Here is a 19,234-nt window from a genome sequence, read left to right as displayed (position 1 = left end):
CCATCAGAAGCTTGTTCCAGTCTGATTGTTCAGCTAGAATATCTTTAAGAATACCTAAATATTATATTCATGGGGTGTGAGACATATGAGTAAACAACCATTTACAGTATTTTCTCGCACTGTGCCCGTTACGATTACATCACAACATTCTATAAGACAGTAATATTTAATACAGGTATAATACATATTTAATGCATTTTAATTATATACATTTTGTGTCTAGTCTAGTCACTGATAGAAATCATCAGGTTAAATATTTGTTGTTAATTGACCTTTTAGATATTTCATGGCAAAGTACAATCACATCTGTATGAGTATTATGACATTATAGAATCTGAAAATCACCATGGAACTATCTATCCAGGTTATTAAGGCTACAAAAACTACCAGGTTCTGCTAACTTCTTTGCCCATATTAGTGTGTGCCAATAATAATGAGGTACTTGCTTTATTTATCTTTCAGAGTGCATGTGTGACTATAGAGGAACAGTCCAAGAGGTGTGTGATGTTTTTGGGCGCTGCCTGTGTCGTCGTGGTGTGGAAGGCGAGGCATGTGACCGCTGCCAGCCTGGATACCATTCATTTCCAAACTGCCAGGGTAACAAAACATAATAATCAACACCTTAGTTCCGTGCAGATATTTAAGCTTTACATATAAACTTAAAAAACACATAAAAATACATATTACCCGTGAACAGATCACAAACAAAAATAGACATTGTTAGTTAGTTATCACTCACCAATGTCATTGCTGTTTCACTTTGTTCATTTTGACAAGATTTGTTAGATTGGAATTCTCTCTGTGTCAATGAGGAACTGAGAAAAAGAGAAAAGCATCATTAAATAAAAGCTCTTGTTCCTGTAGCTTGTGAGTGTGATGGGGCTGGTGTAGCTGACATCACATGCGCTCCAAATGGCCAGTGCATTTGCCTCCCCAACTATTTGGGCCGGAACTGTGACGAATGTGCTCCCGGTTTCTATGGATACCCGGACTGCGCTGGTGAGTAAAAAGCCATGTTGGAGAAATTCCATTTTGGTGCTGTATCTAGGGCAACTCAGGCCTTTTTGTCTTGGCCTATATAATCAGAGGTTTAATACTCCCTACAACGGAAGCATGGACCGCACTAGACTGGAATGGACTATCATAATGTCTTGAGGACTCGTGTCAACTTTTCTTGCGTTATAACTCGAGCATCGTGCCTCTTCTCTTCAGGCTCCTAGAGCTCATTCTACAAACAGCTATAACAAAAATATGTAACCAATTGACCTTTACTAATATTATTTACGGCGGGCAAAATGCCTATGGTAACTGAGTCCTGTGTGTTCTTTTCCCATGACACAGAAGCTCCCTCAGCATCATATAAGGACACGTGCTGTCAAACAAAATGATGTATTCCATGTATTTTGACTCTGACAGAGTTTCACAAAGGAAAGAGGATATAGTATTTGAAGCTTTCCCTTCTTGGGATCCAGAAATAGTCAAATAGTGGCTTTAGTAAACTTTGTTAAAATGGTAATCACACTTGGAGGGTTTGTGCATCTTTCTTTGTGCTAAAAATGTGAAAAACAAGACTAGTTTTTCCTTCCTTACTTTATGCATTTAATTATTCACTGTGATAAGTTGATAAGCACTTTTTACATTTGGCCAGAGAGTTTTGCCATCATGTTTTGCCAACAGCAACTAGCCTGCTAACAGTGCATTTCCTGATTTTCAAATAAACTTTTTAATTCGCAGGCAGTACGCATACTTATTTTGACCTGAAGAGCTGTTTGTATAGTGTATGTTTACTGAGGCAAGACACATTTTCCTCAAATACATCTAAAAAATTAGGCACAGACCCTTTAAATGACTTAACATAGAGACCCAATTTTCATCTGATGTTCAGTGAGTCCAGTTTACTTGCAATAAAAACATTTTTTTATACAGTAACAGATTTTAACAGACTGCCTGCAACATTTTAATCTTGATCTAGACCTTATTGGTAGACTTGATGTTATTTGAGCTTACCATTGTCTATGTCTTGTACCTGCAGGCTGCCAGTGTTCAGCGGAGGGCTCATATGGGACCACATGTAACCCTCTCTCAGGACAGTGCCTGTGTCTGCCTGGTGTGGTGGGCCAGCAGTGTGACCGATGTGCTTCTGGAGTCTTGAGCTTTCCTCAATGCTCAGGTGTATATGAAATACACTCATCATCATATACCGTAGAAAATTACATAGATCTAACTTGTTTATATGTGTTTTTCTCTTCAGCACCCATCGGCATTTGTAACGCTGCAGGATCTGAAATCACTGATCTTCAAGCGGTATTAAACCACTTATTTTTTTCTGAAAGAAACTTATTTTTAAAGGGTCCATATTATGCTATTTTCTGATCAATGTTATCATTTTATTTTCTCTTCAAAAACTTTGCTTCATTCACATGTTTCAGACACAAACCCTTGATATTTAGGTTCTTCTCTCAAATGGAAAACATTCTGTTCCACCTTGTGATGTCATGTGGTAATATAGGAAGTGCTCTGTGTTTTTAAACTTCATACACCTTCAATTTGGCCTCTACTGAATTCAAGGTAAAAGCAAGCTGTTAACTTGAAAACTACCACTTCATGACATCACAAGGTGGAACACAGCATTTTGAGCTTTGGAGATATAGATAGACTAATAATAAAAATGTGTGAATGAAACAACACTCAACTCCAGGTTGATGTTTTTGAGGAGATAACAACATTCTAACATGGCTAAAAACTCACAAGAGTCAACTTCATGTAATATAGGACCTTTAATGGATCACATAGCACTGAAGTGTATACAGCAGACTTAGCTGGGGTGTGGAATTGTATTCACTGGCAGTTCTAGTGTTCCCAACTTTATTATAATTGAGCATGTTTTGATTGACAAATACTTTATTTCCTGTCACAAAGAATAAAGGAAAGGAAAAGGGTTCGTCCTTACAGGAAGATTAAGTCATGTAGTGCCCTTTTAGAGCTTTTCCCATCTTTTAGTTCAGGAACAGGAAGTGTAATCATGAGTAGTAAAAAAGACAAAACAAAACAGTTAATTCTTTCTTGTGTTGTTTCAGGGCGTGTGCCGCTGCCGTCCAAATGTGGAAGGAACCTTGTGTGATAAGTGTAAACCCCTCTATTGGAATTTGGCTTCAAACCACCCTCGGGGCTGTATAGGTGAGTTCTTGACCTAAAAATTCTAAGTATACTATACAAACTTATTTGTTCTGATGTTTTGAGCTTTGGTGTTATTTATTGTAGCCTGAAGGTGTAACTTTGAGTAATGACTTAAAACACATCTACCTGTCTGTATATGTATTCTCTTGAGTCTTAAAATACTCTGATTTAATTAAGGTAATTAATGTGTGTTTTTTTTTCCAACACAATTTCTGAATCAATTATTGTTTTGTGTGAAGCCACAAAAATGTTGTGACACATCTGTCTAAGAGGCATCTTTACCATAAATTTTCAGCTTCATGTCAGCGTGTGGAATAGAAAATAAATTATTGTTTCAAATTGCTATTCTGTGGAAAACAGGAGTGTGCAGTCATCTTAGTTATCAGTTTATCAGCTAGGGGCAAATGAGGTGAAGATATGCATAACAGAAAGCAGAGTAAGTGCCAGTCAGTGTAATATGCATCCTGCATTATTGACTACAAAGATTAACAGAGTGACTCCAAGTCACTGTTTTCAAAATTACAGGTCAGATCTGTGGAGGACAGGGGATCCTAACCGCAAGAATGCCTGTTTTTAAAACTCTTTATTAGTCAATAAAAAGGCTCATACTTGCATAAATTCATGCTGCCTTGCATTAACTGTGGAACAGTTAAGGCAAAACAGTAATATCTCCATGATGACAGACCCCAAACAGAAAAGTTACATAGTGCACATTTAAATATTGAAAGTTATTTTAAAATTCATTGCTGTTTTGATTGTCTTTCAATTACTACAGTTACTAAAATGAGTATTGATTTACTGACCAGGTGTAGGTGTGACCAGGTGTGACCAGATACTGAAAAAATGTATTGATTTATTAACACATGCCACCAGGTGTTTATGGTTGTCATAGTTTATCAGTTTATCAACTAGGGGCAAATGAGGTGAAGATGTGAGTAACAGTAAATAGAGTAAGTGTCAAGTCAGTGTAATATGCTGGAACATTCCTGCATTATTGACTACAAAGATTAACGGAGTGACTGCAAGACATTGTTTTCAAGATGCAAAAATTCTTTCCTTCCTTGGCTGGTCGACTGTCACCCTAAAACAAGGCTAATAATATGGCTTCTGTCTCCTCTGCAGCTGCATTCCATGTCCAGATAGCTTTCTTAGGTTACAGAGCAGCACTTCAGCAAAAATGTTATTAGCAATGTGCCTGAAGACAGAAGAACTGCAAAATAATATCTAAAGAATGCCTCTGCTCCACTGCGGCTGGACATTACCTGGTTTTTGTTTCACTCAGTTGAAAGAAGGCACAGGCAGCAGGAGCTTTGATGTCAGATCCCTCAAGATTAGGGTTTTGTGTGGATGTGTTTCACCAATTCTGTAATCAGACTCTATTCAGCACTGATCCCCTCTTTTACCCCTCTTTTATTCTCTCCTACAGAGTGTCGATGTGACGTGAAAGGGACTGTAAGTGGGATTGGAGAGTGTGACCAGGTAAAAACAAATATGGAATTTAATGTTAAAAATTAAATACTTAATTGGTGGGTTTCAGTGTTTTGGTGTATGGCATTTTGGGGCCTTCTTACAGTTCAAATGATATAATATTTACTTTTTTATTATCAGTTACTATGGCAACAGACCAATTTTTTTTAATCATTTTGACACCCAATGGATAGGTTGGGTTTGCATTGTGTATGGTATAGCTTGGCTTTGTTAGTTTTGGCTTTGTTTATAGTTAATATCTCTCTAATTACTTGGCTTATCCACATGCTTATCCAAAAACTGGCACAAAGTTCAACGTCTTCTCTATCAACATAAATAAACAAAGGTATAATTATATTTTTGCATTATTCAATCACTAAGATATGTTTTTGGCAGTTGAAAGGAAGATTAATTTGGCAAGTTTTTTTCACCTACTTTCTGAGGATTTTTGGTTTAGACAGTGCATTGTTAGGATCTTAGTGATATGATACAATCCTTGATCTCCATCTGAAATTATCAAATTTTTGTTTTTTGTGAACACAAACTATATTTGCAATTAATACCCAGACATATTTTCTTACTTGATTTCAGAAAACTGGACAATGCCACTGTAAGCCTAATTCTTGTGGTCATGGATGCGACACTTGCAAGGACGGATATTTCCTACTTCGAAAGCGCAATTACTTTGGCTGTCAAGGTTTGTGTGTTACCATAACATTAGTTGAAAATTTAGTCATAGGTGGCAGTTAAATCTAATTATTTTATTAATTTAAATCAAGAAGGTGGTGGAAAGCGTACAAAGTTCCTCTGGCCTGTAAAAACATATACAACAAATCCTTCTTTCCAAATGCCATTGCCTCTCCAACTCCAACTGATGAGTTTAGGCAAAGCTGTTGTCTTTTATTGTGGTGTGTTTAAAATGTGTTTTATCTGTCTATTTATAGGTTGTGAGTGTGATGTGGGCGGAGCTATTGATTCAGCCTGTGATGACATATCTGGGCAGTGCCAGTGCCGCCAGAACATAGTCGGCCTCAAATGCACAGAGTAAGAAACAGTAGACTTTATATTTATATATAAATGGACATAGTTAACCCATTCGCCGCAAATAGGAAATGTTCATGGGCATGGGTGCTTCCGGCTCCATTGACTGTTTTCAATTGACTTCACATTGGACAATTGTCACCCTCTCTCTGAAACTGTTGCAATGTTCGTATTAGGTCGTTTTCACACCGCTAGTTCGATTATTTGGTCCGCACCAGGCAATAAAATTGTTATTATGTAGCAAATACACTCCAGTGTGGTCCGCTTTCACACCGGCAAACAAACCAAAACTGGTTCACGTGTCTCTGTTTCTCCGGTAAAACAGCGATACTCCAGTTATCAACACCGATGTTCCTGTTAATATCACGGGCCGTCCTCATCTCAAATTATCACCATGAACTTATAAAACAGCAACATGTAGAACTTTGTACAAACTCACCGCATCAGTCCAGAGCTCGGGTAACAGCAGCAGCCAACAGTGCTCAAAGTAGCGCGCAGCTCCTCAGGACGGTCTTCTGTTAAAAGCGCGTTGGTCAGATGGTCCGGAGGCTTCATCCTCCATGTGCTGGTTCCAAACGGTGGCGAGCAAGACCAGTGCGCAATGACTGGGTCTGAGCGGGTACGTTCCGTCGTCTGCGCGCTGGTTCTGTGCGGGAAAAGCAAGAATGCGCTGTGGACTACAGGTCCGGGCGCGCTGCTCCTGTCCTCCGCGCTCAAGAACCACGGCTGGTTCCGAGGTGGTGCAGCATCCGGACAGAAGCGTGAGTCCAGTTTGGTTTGTTATATGTTGTTCTGAGCGTCCGTCCTTGGCGCATTTGGTTCTTCCCGGGGAAAGGGCTTCCTCAGGTCGAGGCTCCCCGCTCCAGCTCCTCTGAGCCCGGACTGAACCGGAGCTGCTCCCGCTGGTTCGGGACTCTGGTTTGGATCTAGTCCGACTGTATTTCTCACACTAGGCTAAAAGCAGGGACTTTTTTTAAGTTGTATCAATTGAATGGGCGATTGCCTATTGCCATAAAATTATTTGGTTAATTAACACAAATGTTGTCCGTGTCTTCACTGTCATTGTCACTGTCAGCACTTTTGTGTTTGACCATGTTTATTTGTTACACGACATAGCGATATGGCACCTGTTATAGGAGCGTCTGGAACAGTGAACAGATCAAGTGGTTGAGCGTGTTCATGCGCTGCAGTAAAGCGCAGCGTTTGTTACTTCAAGCCAGGTCTTGATGGGAACATGTGCGGGATACATTTGGATTATTTTTCAATGGAGAAACAATACGCCACGATAAAGAAGGTTTAACGCGACAGTACAGCTCTGGCAGTTTTGCGTCTCTCTATGGGAGTGAATAGAAGCGAGAGGAGGACACGCCCCCCATGCTTCCAGGTGTGGCCCCGCCTTTACCAGTTACGCTGATCGCCAGACAATCCGGACAGGGGACTCAGCGCTGCGCTGTGCAGCATCTGGCGTCAATGGGTTAACCCGCTCTATATGATCTTGGTGTTTTTATTTCGCTATTTTGTATCTAAATAAATTCCTATTCCTAATATGGAACTCCAAATCCGCTCTTATAACCACTTGCATTATGAGCTTCATTTGACTGGACCCGAACACTATGGGTGATGTCACATTCCCTTAGTCCAATTCTTTATACAGTCTATGCCTAAATAACATTTGTTACTGTACAAAGTTACAGATCTATGCTTAACATTATAAACTTTTTAGGCCTGCACCCAACTACTATCTCCCCACACTGCACCAGCTCAAGTATGAGCTAGAGGATGGGACCACTCCAAATGCCAGACCTGTGCGCTTTGGTTATGACTCTGAGGTGTTTCCAGATTATAGTTGGAGAGGATACGCTTTCATGTCACCTGCACAGGTCAGTCCACTTCATCAGCACACTTTCCCTTCATTGACTATGATCAGATTTCTTTAGTGCATATAAACACACACCAAAATCAGATCTAATTATTTAGTTATCTGATTTTTGTATCTTATTCTCTTCTGTTCACCATCATTCTTTGTTTCCCTTACCGCACAAATACTTTTCTGGTACTTGATTACTGCTTTCTGTGGGAACTAACCCTCTCTCTTCCAGCCAGAGGTGATCCTAGAGCTTAGCTTCGGCTTTCGTGGCCTTTTCCACATTGTAATACGCTACAGCACCCCACCTCGCAAGGGGAAAGCACCTGTCAAAGCCAGGATTTTGGTGGTGGATGAAGCCGGATCTAAATCTTGCTGTGACTGTAAGTGACGGGGTGCTCAATTAGCTTTTCTTGCTTTTTTTCATGCATGCTCACTGTTTACTTTTACTTACTTCCGCTATTAACTTAACCATATGTCTTAACATCATTGTTCTATCATTCCATCATTGTTAAAGTGCGTATGACAGGTTTTCATGTTCCCCTAATTATTACTTGTTTTGGGGGAAAATATTTATACTAGTTTTGCATCAGTTAAAGTGCCCTTATTATGCCATTTGCTGAGCTATGTTATAATGCTGTTTCCTCATCACAAATTTGCCTGGAGTTGTGTTTTGTTTCATACGCACAAGTTTCACATACAAACCCTGCATATGTAGGTTATTCTCTCAGATTGAAAACTGTTCCACAGTTTCACCTTGTGATGTTATGTGGTAATATAGGAAGTGCTGTGTTTTTAAACAGACACCGTCACTAGAATCATTTGGATGATTTTAGCCCATCTCTACTGAGCAAAAGGAAAATGATAACTGTTAAAGTAAAAGCTATTTCTTCATGACATCACAAGGTGGTACAGAGCATTTTGAGCTTTTGGATATGCAGACTGAGTAATAAATGATTATTCAAACATGTGAATGAAACAAAATACAACAGGTATGTTTTTGAGGAGGTGACAACATTCTAACATGGCTTAAAGCTCAAGGGTCAGTTTTGCGTAGCATTGAGTACTGAGGCAGTTTATGTAAAAGAAAAAAAAAAGTTCAAAAGAAAAGTACAAATATACAAGAAGTAGCAATAGTATGTCAATACCAGCAGATTAAAGATTCATTTCAACAAAATAAAGGTGTTGTCATTTATTTTGATTTGTCTTAATGTAACTATTGTGCAGCTGAGAGATTTTGGCCCTAACCAACATTATGGTTGCTAGGTAACAGGAATTACTTCATGCCATATCTGCTGCCCATATCAAAACAGGAAGGGAAATGATAAACTTCTCCAAAATAAAAAAAAATCTAAAAATAACGAGGCAAGATTTTAAGTGAAGGCAAGGCAAGTTTATATGTGTAGCATCAATTCATATGCAAAGTAATTCAAAGTGCTTCACAGAATAAGAAATACATGAAAATCACAATGCAAACAAATCGAAACATACATAATTGTCATAAAAATTGCATAAAAAGAAGAAGAAGAATAGAAGAATGCATAGTGAATAAAAACCTTTCATATGCATAGCTAAACAGAAGTCTGGATTTAAACATTGTCAAAAGTGTAGCATAACCTGTCATAGGCATTTTGTTTCTTTAACTGTATTTAGTCATGTTTGTGTTGTAACTTATATCCCTACAGAATGAAATCAAAGTAAGCGTGCATGTTGACCCCAGAGATGAGAGTCAGCAGTTTTTCCGTGTGGTTTTGAGATTCATTAACCCAAGCAGCTCCACAGTAACTGGCCATGTTAAAGCTACTAATTCCTGGGGCACTGCAGGTAAGGCAGCCCAGACCAAACCATTATTCTAACATTTAATATGCAATTACTTGTTATCCATAAACTACATTACTGTGCCTGACCTTCTGGTGCTTTTAAGTTATAGCAAATTGTATTAGTTTAGCAGATGTAAGGAGGAAAAAGTGTCTTCCTGTAGTGATTCACGGTAGTCCTTTATAGCTCTTTATATAAAAATAGAAATCATTAGACCTGAAATAGACCAATAAGTCCACACACATTAGCTTGAGATGGTGCATATATTGGGAGCATAGACTTTTATGGATGTATTGGAACAAGCAAGAATTTGTTGTTGTGAGAGAGGGGAATGCAGAAGGTAGGGTTACATATTAAAGCATTTGATTTGATGAGGCCACCCTCGAAGGAACAGCAAAAAGGAGAAGAAGAAATGCACCTTGTACTTTGTTTTAGGGCTCCTAAAATATTTTCACTTTCAACTACCAACTGTCTTACATTTAGTATGCCTTGAATACAGTTTAATAACTATGTATAATATATAAAAATAAATAATAATAAAAGCCACATTAAATGTTCTCTGTAACTTTTCTAGATCTTCACAAAGATGTTATTGCTTTGCTTGGAAGTTTTTGCAGGATGGCATTAAACTATTTTGCATTTATTCATATTAGAGGTGTTCTCATTGTTGCACAACCTTAAAACAACATATGTTCTTACTTGGAGCAGGCTTTCCTTTATACTTGGCCTTGAGGTTCCACCTTTTTGTCTCCATGCAGAAGTTTAATGTTATACTGGGGAACACTCTCGGCAAAACAATATCACTTCTTTTGAGGTGCCAGACCCTCCACTAGAAAAGTTACATAATACAACATTAGGACATCACTGTATATATGTTTTACCAGTGTGTTAGATTATATTTGTGCTGTTGTTTTGGCAGGGTCAGATCAGAGTAAGGAAGTGGTGTTTCCCAGGAGTCGGTCCCCATCTTTCCTCACTGTCCCAGGAGAGGGCTTCGCGGAGCCCTTTGCCCTCACCCCAGGAAAATGGTTCATCCACATAAGAGCTGAGGGAGTACTGCTGGTAACTACATTAGAACTGCATTGTGTGAAAATCAGATCCTAATTTATGTTTTGTGACTCTTGTCTCATTTGTTTTGTGTTGTCCCTAGGATTATCTAGTGTTGCTGCCCCGTGATTATTATGAAGCCCCTCTGCTTAAAGAAAAGGTCACCACACCGTGCACATACCAACTTACTGCTGATAGGGACACAAAGTAAGTCCTATGCAATGTAAAGTTAATTTCTTTACTATTAGTTGTTGTATTCTGTGATTATTTACTAATGACGGGTATGAGATTAGATTGCAATATTCAATCTTTTGAGGATATGCCCAATTTAAAAAGCTGCAAATATATCTGATAAAAAGAAAGAAGATAATGGATAATGTAATCTTTTTGTTCATTCACATTTTGCAAAACATCCTATGATTATGTGTTTTGCAAAAATTCCCCAAAATCGCAAGATATTTCCAGTTATTTGCATGTAGGGTTTTAATGGTATGCTAAAATCATTTGGTTCACTGTCAGGCGTCAGTTCAGTATATTTTCTGTTAATTTTTTGTACAGAAAAAAACTGAACAAATGAGCTCCAAAATGTATTAAACACTTTATAAAATATATACAGTAAAATTGGCTAAAATGTGTAACCACTTTATGTACTTTACCAGCTGTTTACTATACAAGCACCTATCCCTGGATGCATTCACCTCAGTACTGGGCACACAAGGGGTGCTGTCCAGCCGCGGTGGGCGTAAGAGGAGGCAGACCAAAGTGCGAAGGCCCACTGCAGACCACCCAGAGATGGTTCTGCTCAATGGGAGACAGGTGGGAGAGCTCAAATCTACAATAGTCACCAAGTGTAGTTTTTCAAAATAGGGCTGCACATTATCTCTCAGTTTAATCGAAATAGCAATTTGAGTTACCCCAGTTGTAAGATAAATACTTATGTATATAATGTCATTCTTCTTCATTGGATCCTGTACAGCTATATGTGCCACTTATTTATTGTGTATGATGCGTTATATGTATTTTTTTCTCCATGCATTCTGGGTGCTCCCATTGGGTGTAACTCCAGCCACGCCTATTTAAGATAGCCTCATACAAACCATTTACCTGATGAAGGCCTAGCTGCCGAAATGTTGCTCCACTGTAAATAAAGCTCACTTTTTGCAAGTTAGACAGAGTGCGGGAGTCTTTCTATTTTTGAGTTGGCACAATTATCAAATATCAAAGCCTACACCTATTTAGATAATAGGTTCCTCTACAAACATGTTCTGAAATGCATGGGATTGTCAGTTCATTTTCTTCTCTAATGTGAGTTGTTTACAATGTGCACAAAGAAGAGATTTTTTTTTTCCCAAATTGTGCAGCTCTAATTCAAAATAAATGATCTTCTTGTTTCCCAACTCTTTTTAATTAGTGGTTTGGAAAGTGCAATTAATCTCTGTCACAGCTTTGTCATAATAATTGTTCTGTTATGAAATTTTTGTCTTCCTGTATAGTATTTACAATGTTATGTTTTGTGTTATAGTCCCAGCTGCAGCTCACCCTGCGCGTGCCTCAACCCGGTGCCTATGCTCTGGTCCTGGAGTATGCTAGTGAAGTGGACACTCTGCAGAACGTAAACATGCTCATTAGCGGCCAGTCTGGCACTCAAATCCTGGCAAGGGCTAACATTTATAGCTGCGCTTTCAGGTGTGTTACAAAGTAATTTCAATGGTTTACTATAAGATATTGATACTTTGCAGCTGATGTCATCAACATTCTCTGGGGGTGTGAAGCTAATTGAAAGCACTACTCTGTCTGAAGCTCTGTTACTCAAGTTAGAGACTTAATCTGAGCTTTATGTTAACACAGTCTAACCATAAAGGGCTGACTTGGTTGGAACTACAACAACTACAACATAAAATTACTGTCACAAGATAGGTAGCAGTTTTTCAGTTTGTCACTCTCACTATTTGTTTGAAAAACAGGACCATGAATTCTCTTATTGATCACAGGCTCCTGAAAATGTGTTGATTAAATCTATTTTGAATTTTGTATTTTTTTGTTTGTTTGTTTGTTTATTTTTTGTAGGTTTTTTCTTGACTATTTTAAAACATGTTTGGCAGTTTTTGCTAATGTGTGAATTGTGTCACCATGGTAACTTTTGAACATTCTGCCAATAGAGATACATGTAGAACACCCCAACATGATTTCACTGCAAAGTATCAATAAAGGACTCTAACTTAACTTACTCACATTATGTTTCCTCTTAACAGCTTTTTGTGCCGAAGTGTAGCAGTGGACAGCAGTAACAGGGTGGCAATGTTGCAGTTAACTCACAAAACAGCACTCCTGCTTCAGACGTCTACTACTACATTCATGTTGGTAAGAAAAAGCAGTGGCTCTCAGTTTGTAATGTACACAGTTTATCAAATCATTTATTTTTAATTTATCAAAAAATTTGAGGCATGACTACAGGTGTCAGTAAATGCTTAGTTTCAATCTAGTTTTGAAAAAAAAATTGACTTGACCTGATGTTTGGTTTACCTGGCCAGCCAGAACCACACATTTGACAAAAATTTTACAAAGATGACCCTCCACAATTACAGAAGGAGTGATTGACAGGTGGATTAACCATTCAGAAAAAACTTGGTCGTTTAGAAGTTTAAAAAAAAGGGGGAAGAACAACACAGGGTACTGAGAAACAGATTTTTGTAGAATCAAAAACAGCTGAAGCACCAAACTATTATTTATCTCAGGTAAAAGAAGTTATACATTTAGTTCTGACTGTTACGAGAATTTTGGAGAGGAGATGTCTCCTGCATTTTGAGAGACGTGATACAAATTAGTGGCTGTGGTTGGACTGTTTCACATTTGGACGGAGGTTTTTCACACTCTATGGCTTGGCTCCAGACCCTTCTGGATTTGAACAGAATATAGAAGGGACTGGCTGGTCAGGCAAATGTTTGGCTGTATTTGGAAATAGCCATGCCAAGCTATTGTTTTTTTTGTTTATTTGATAGGGGTAGATACAATCTTAGAATATGCAATGTTGATATCACAGTGTTTGTAACCATGGCTTATTGGCAACAGCAGTCACTAGAAGGGCTTTTAACAGATTGATATAAGGGCTTTCAACAGATTGAATTACACTACCTGAAATATGTGTATGACATAAGATCTGTACAAGTAGAATAATGCAGTTATGTATTTTTGTCTTAGTATAAGGTGTATGTGGTGCCTGCAGAGGAGTTCTCAGTGGAGTATGTTGAGCCGAAAGTGCTTTGTGTTTCTACTCATGGACGCTTCACTGAAGACAGGTGAGCTGCTGGTCAAGATTTTCTCTCTCATGGACTACCATAATATTAGTCAAGTTCAGTGTGTATTATTTAGATAATTTGGGTGTTTTTTTGCCTTTGGCATGTACAGAATGTGTTTGAAAACCTGAGGGTCAAGACAGGGTCAAACTCTCACCCCATAATGACTATTTTCACACAGTATTTGTACACAGCTGCCCTGTCATTCATTTGAGGTCTAATGTGCACATTTTTTTCATCTTATAATTATGTAGGATTCCATGGCTCAAGTCTGTACCAAGTCAAACTGAAGCAATTGAAACAGTGACAGCAATAGTAGTAACATTAGTTATAAGGAATAGTTTTGTAGTAGCTGATTTCATTGTGGAGTACCATATCAGGTTCATCCCTAAACAACTAGTATATGAGTTCAGTATGAGTCTGATTCTAGCATAACTCACTTTTATTCCCTTTGCAGTCAGTATTGTATTCAGAGTCAGTTTGACATGCCTGGATCCCCCTGGCTCCTGTCTGCGGCCCGGGATGGACAGCTGTCATCCAGCCCGGCATCTGACCATCAGCACAGAGAGAGTGAGGAATGGAGACGCCGCAGACAGACTGGTGTATTTCCAATACGTGAACCTCCCAATGATGGCGTTCTGCTTAAATTCCCTCAGGTATCACTGTACAGACATGGTAAATGGTAAATTGTCACATTTCTGTAGCATTTTCCACCTTCAAGGCACTCAAAGTGCTTTACAACAAGGAACCACTCACCCATTCACACACACATTCACACACCAGTGGGCGAATGCTCTACCAACTGAGCTACTGCTGCCCCATGCCTTTATAAACTTAATGCAGTGCTCTCCTCTCATTTTAAACCCCTTTGACAAATATAAGTGCTTTTTGGGCAACAGTGGTGCAGTGGGTAAGTCTCTGCACTTGACCCTGGATTTGAAGTTGCTGTGTATCTACCCACTTCTTCCATATTAACCACTCTAGTGACACTATTAAGGGACTGGCTTCTGGTGATAATCATTTGGTGTGTTCCCTTGTTATTTTTTCCCAACTCCTCTAGAGTAGGGCTGCACCAATTCATTGACTAATCTTTACTAGTCGCATTTTGAACATTGTAATAGTTTTCTGGATTAGACTCTAAAACACATAAAGACCTTTTTATAGTGTTATTATTAAATCAACATTTTCTGATTTCCATCAATAATACAGTTAATATTTTTACATTGTCTATCTAGAAGCCTGTAGTTCATTTCAATCTTTATTTCGTTAAAAATGTATAAAATTATCTGCCATGTCTTTTCCTCCAGCTATTTTACACCACTACTTATTGCTTTCCAGACAGAAATCACTTTCTCTCCTCGGGTGCCCCTCCCAGGCAGGTATGTGGTTGTGGTCCATTACCACCAGCCTGAGCACATCAGTTTCCCTGTGGAAGTGCGAGTGGAGGCGGGGCGTGACTGGACTGGTGAGTGGCGTGCTAAGATCACTCCTGCCTCATCAAAAGATACCAAAATCCACAGACTTCCATTTGGATATGTGCATGTTTATTTTGGACGTAGTATAAAAGCCTTTTCAGTGAGGCAATCAGATCTAAATCTTTGGACCTTTTCAGACAGACTTCCTTATATAGATTTGATTGTTCTTTCTCATAGGTTCAGTGAATGCATCGTTCTGCCCTGCAATGTCAGGCTGCAGAGACGTACTGATCTTTGATGGTCACATTGCACTTGATTTCACTCCACATTCCTGGCGACAGCCCAGCATCTCCCTGATCATTCCACCACGGAAGACCCTGTTTGTGGTCAGTGAAGTGTTTTTGTTGTCATATCTAGTGGCCTACCAAAGCATGTCAAGCACGTTACATAGAAACATCCAAAGTGGGGGACTTGTGTTTTGGAGAGGGGCTCTACAGATTGAATTCTTTGCTTTTCCAAATGGCCCCCTCTCAAGCACCACAACCTCCATGTTTTCGCATAAGTGCCACACATAGTTAAATTGTACTGATATTCTATGTTTAGGATATGTAAAAATAATTACAAAATAATCACACAAAACCAGGTTTCAGTGTTATCACGATACTAAAATGTAAAATCTATTTTGATTCTAAGAAATATGCTTTAAATTATACTGTACTACTGATCCGACAACAATTGCATAACTTTACTTAAACCAGGTTTCAGTGATGTCATGTTTTTGAAACTAAGAAATAGACACTATACTGTTACTCATATACCAATTTTGCTTCCACTGTGATTATTAATGCTCGTTTTTCAGAACAGAACAATACTACTTTCCTTATCACATGGTCTTATACTAGTTCTGATCATTCTAAAACTGTTCAGGAAAGTCAGATTTATTTTTTATTTTTTATGTTTTGTATCAATATTTGTTTAAATGATTTGATTTGGTTTGAATGCTAGTTTTAGTATCAAATTTTCAATGATTTTTACGAATTTTCCAGATTTAACTGACATTATCTCTCTGATCTCTCCGTAGGATTATTTGTTGCTGGTTCCAGACAGCAGTTACACCCCAGATGCCCTGAAAGCTCAGCCACAGGATAAATCAGCAGATTTCATTCAGCAGTGTCGAGGGGAAGGCTTCTATATTGAGTAAGCTTCCATTGTGGTCAGATAGACAAAGATAAAGTAAAAAGATGTTTTTCTACCATAAAACAGCCTTGACTGAACATAGAATTATCTTATCAAAAGTTACCATTGTGTCTGTTCTGCCTCTTTGTCACGACACTGGAGTTGATATGTAGTCTTAACTTATATTAAATGCTGCCCTCTAGTGTTCGTTGACAGTCAAGGTGAGCACCTCACATTGAAGAAAAAAAGAAGAATTAATGATTATTAGTTGATTGTAATGAAGATGATTTTTTTGTTTTTATCAGTCGTAACGCACAGAAAGATTGGAAAAGCAGTAGGTTAAATGTCAAGTGAGCTGCAGCTTATGCTGCAATGAAACTGAAATTTGAGTGGTCACAGTTAGCAATCACAAGATGTACAATTATTTAACTGACATAATTTCCTTTGCAAAAAACAAATTGTCCTGTCTTATGCTGTCAAAATCTTGCCAACCCTGTACTTTAGACCTCTAAAAACATGTTCTGAAAAGCATGGAATTCTTGGATTAGTTTAGCAGTTCAGATTTCAATCATCTCTCTCAAATGTTTATGCTCTTGGGCATGTTTAAAATTTGGATTTGGATCACAAATTAAATTCTAATTACAATTCTTGATAGAAAAATCAATTATATTTTTTCCAAAATCGTTCAGCCCTGGTGCCAACATAATACAGCCCTGACTGTCAGTACTCCTAAAAAAGAAAATTATGATGTATGGAAATCTCATGTAGCATCATTTTAAAAAGTGGGACATTCTCAAAACAACTGAGGCAAGGGACAGTGGTTTAGAGGGCCTATGCTATTTTCAGATATATGGTATGGTATTTAGGCTGAATTCTTCTCTCGAACGGAAAACACTCCACCATCTTGTGATGTCATGTGTTAACACAGGAATTGCTCCACTCCACACACCTCATTAGAATTATTTGGGTGATTTCAGCCCTGGAATTGCCAATTTTTATTGAAAAAGGACAAAGCTAGCTGTTAACTTCAAAACTACTGCTACATGACATCACAAGTTGGAACAGAGCATTTTGATCTTTGAAGACAGACAGGTTTACTCAAACATGACAGCGTTCTAACATAGCTTACAGCTCACAGGAATCAGTTTTGTGTAATATAGGGTATTTAAACGGCTGTACAGAACAACCAAGATGTACAAGTGGTCACCCTATTTTGTGCTGTCTCCTCTTCAGCCCAGTCAGCTGCCCAGAGTTCTGCAGACATGCAGCACGCTCTCTTGTAGCAGCTTACAATAATGGCGCTCTTCCCTGTGACTGTGATAAGACTGGCTCAACTTCTTCTACATGTGACCCATTGGGAGGACAGTGCCCGTGCAGGCAGTTTGTGATCGGACGCCAATGCAATAAGTGTGCTACAGGATACTATGGCTTTCCCTACTGCAGACGTGAGTCAACTTTGCGTTCCAAACCAAATTCTTGAAATTATTTTTGTTCTATTAGTTAATGGATCATACATATTTTGATTGCAGGCTGTGAATGTGGGCGTCGGCTGTGTGATGAGGTGACAGGGCGCTGTATTTGCCCCCCTCAGACAGTCAGACCCTCCTGTGATGTGTGTCAGAATCTGACCTACAGCTACCACCCCCTGTTGGGCTGTGACGACTGCGAGTGTTCACCCACTGGTATCATTGCTAATGCAGGGCCCGACTGTGACCGCATCACTGGACAATGCAGGTCAGGGAGCTTGTATTCAGTTTAAGATTGTATGCTGCAATAAAAATCTATAAACTTCTTTTTTTTTTTAAGTTGTAAGCCCAGGATTGGAGGGAGGCAGTGCGACCGCTGTGCTGCTGGTTACTATGGTTACCCACAATGTGCGCGCTGCAACTGTGAACAGGGAGGTGTCACCAGCGAGGTGTGTGATCCTGACACTGGTGCATGTCTCTGCAAGGTAAGAGTCACAACTTGATTATAGTAAATTGACAAAGTAAACTATTTACTGTATATCTTTGTTTATGTTTGCTGTTGCTTTGATAGAGAAATGTGGTTGGACCCAGGTGTGAAAGCTGTCGAACAGGCTCTTTCCACTTTGACCCTCTCAACCCTATGGGCTGCACCAGCTGTTTCTGCTTTGGAGCAACAGACCAGTGTGAGAGCTCCACCAAACGGAGGGGAAAGGTACATTTTTGGCATTAAATTGTTTTAAATTGCCCAAATAATTTCTATTTAATTACTTGGTGGATGTCTTTCCTTGTCATTTTGTTTTAGTTTGTGGAGATGCGTGGCTGGCGACTGGAAAGTCCAGACCAAAAGGAGGTGCCCTCGGTACTGAACTCAGCCAGTGGGACTGTGGTGGCAGATGTCCAGGAGCTCAGTCCTACAGTCTGGGTGCTGCACTGGGTGGCACCGCGCTCTTACCTGGGAAACAGGGTTAGTCTTAGACTTAATTAGAGAAATGTTGTCATTATATTTATACTTACCTTACAGAGCTTATTGTAGTCAAAAAATAAGCACCTAAGTACCCCGTATACAAACACCGTTTATCCCTCTTCAGGTCTCCTCCTACGGCGGTTTCTTGACTTACCAAACAAAGTCTTTTGGCATTCCTAGTGAGGGGATGACTTTGATCGACAGAAGACCAGATGTTCTCCTTACTGTAAGAGAACTAACAGTTCTACTAAATGTTTAGTCTGATTCTGCTCATTTGTCATCAACATTATTTTGACTTCTTCTTAGGGCCAAAGTATGACTCTCGTTCACGTGGCCCCACAGCTTCCAAATCCAGACAGGATCTACCATGGACGAGTGCAGCTTGTAGAGGTAAACAGTACATATATTTTTCCCAGTGCACTTTTATTTTTTATCACATTATAATGCACTTAGAAAAGCATAAAAAGCAACTAATTAAAAGCATAACTGGAGTAATGCATTTATAA

At 39.0% G+C, this 19,234-nt stretch overlaps 1 protein-coding gene across 1 annotated transcript in view; it reads left to right on the top strand.

Moving 5' to 3' along the window:
• The window catches only part of LOC110157494 (laminin subunit alpha-3), a 62,158-nt gene that overhangs the window by 24,648 nt on the left and 18,276 nt on the right, over positions 1-19,234 (top strand). The window contains exons 13-39 of the mRNA XM_055151982.1: positions 463-597; positions 865-999; positions 2,033-2,170; positions 2,252-2,304; positions 3,078-3,177; positions 4,604-4,656; positions 5,236-5,341; positions 5,589-5,688; positions 7,409-7,565; positions 9,235-9,373; positions 10,287-10,429; positions 10,518-10,621; positions 11,074-11,230; positions 11,937-12,100; positions 12,667-12,775; positions 13,613-13,710; positions 14,165-14,363; positions 15,046-15,172; positions 15,360-15,508; positions 16,204-16,319; positions 17,532-17,743; positions 17,828-18,032; positions 18,105-18,249; positions 18,336-18,476; positions 18,567-18,728; positions 18,853-18,954; positions 19,035-19,118. Coding sequence (XP_055007957.1) covers positions 463-597; positions 865-999; positions 2,033-2,170; positions 2,252-2,304; positions 3,078-3,177; positions 4,604-4,656; positions 5,236-5,341; positions 5,589-5,688; positions 7,409-7,565; positions 9,235-9,373; positions 10,287-10,429; positions 10,518-10,621; positions 11,074-11,230; positions 11,937-12,100; positions 12,667-12,775; positions 13,613-13,710; positions 14,165-14,363; positions 15,046-15,172; positions 15,360-15,508; positions 16,204-16,319; positions 17,532-17,743; positions 17,828-18,032; positions 18,105-18,249; positions 18,336-18,476; positions 18,567-18,728; positions 18,853-18,954; positions 19,035-19,118 — 3,533 coding nt within the window. The remainder of the gene's footprint in view (positions 1-462; positions 598-864; positions 1,000-2,032; positions 2,171-2,251; positions 2,305-3,077; positions 3,178-4,603; positions 4,657-5,235; positions 5,342-5,588; positions 5,689-7,408; positions 7,566-9,234; positions 9,374-10,286; positions 10,430-10,517; positions 10,622-11,073; positions 11,231-11,936; positions 12,101-12,666; positions 12,776-13,612; positions 13,711-14,164; positions 14,364-15,045; positions 15,173-15,359; positions 15,509-16,203; positions 16,320-17,531; positions 17,744-17,827; positions 18,033-18,104; positions 18,250-18,335; positions 18,477-18,566; positions 18,729-18,852; positions 18,955-19,034; positions 19,119-19,234) is intronic.

Source organism: Boleophthalmus pectinirostris, unplaced genomic scaffold, assembly GCF_026225935.1.
Source record: "Boleophthalmus pectinirostris isolate CB_2022bp ecotype Guang Dong unplaced genomic scaffold, ASM2622593v1 HiC_scaffold_16, whole genome shotgun sequence".
NCBI lineage: Eukaryota > Metazoa > Chordata > Actinopteri > Gobiiformes > Gobiidae > Boleophthalmus > Boleophthalmus pectinirostris.
Note: the sequence above shows the minus strand (reverse complement) of the source record. Positions and strands in the feature narration are given on the sequence as shown.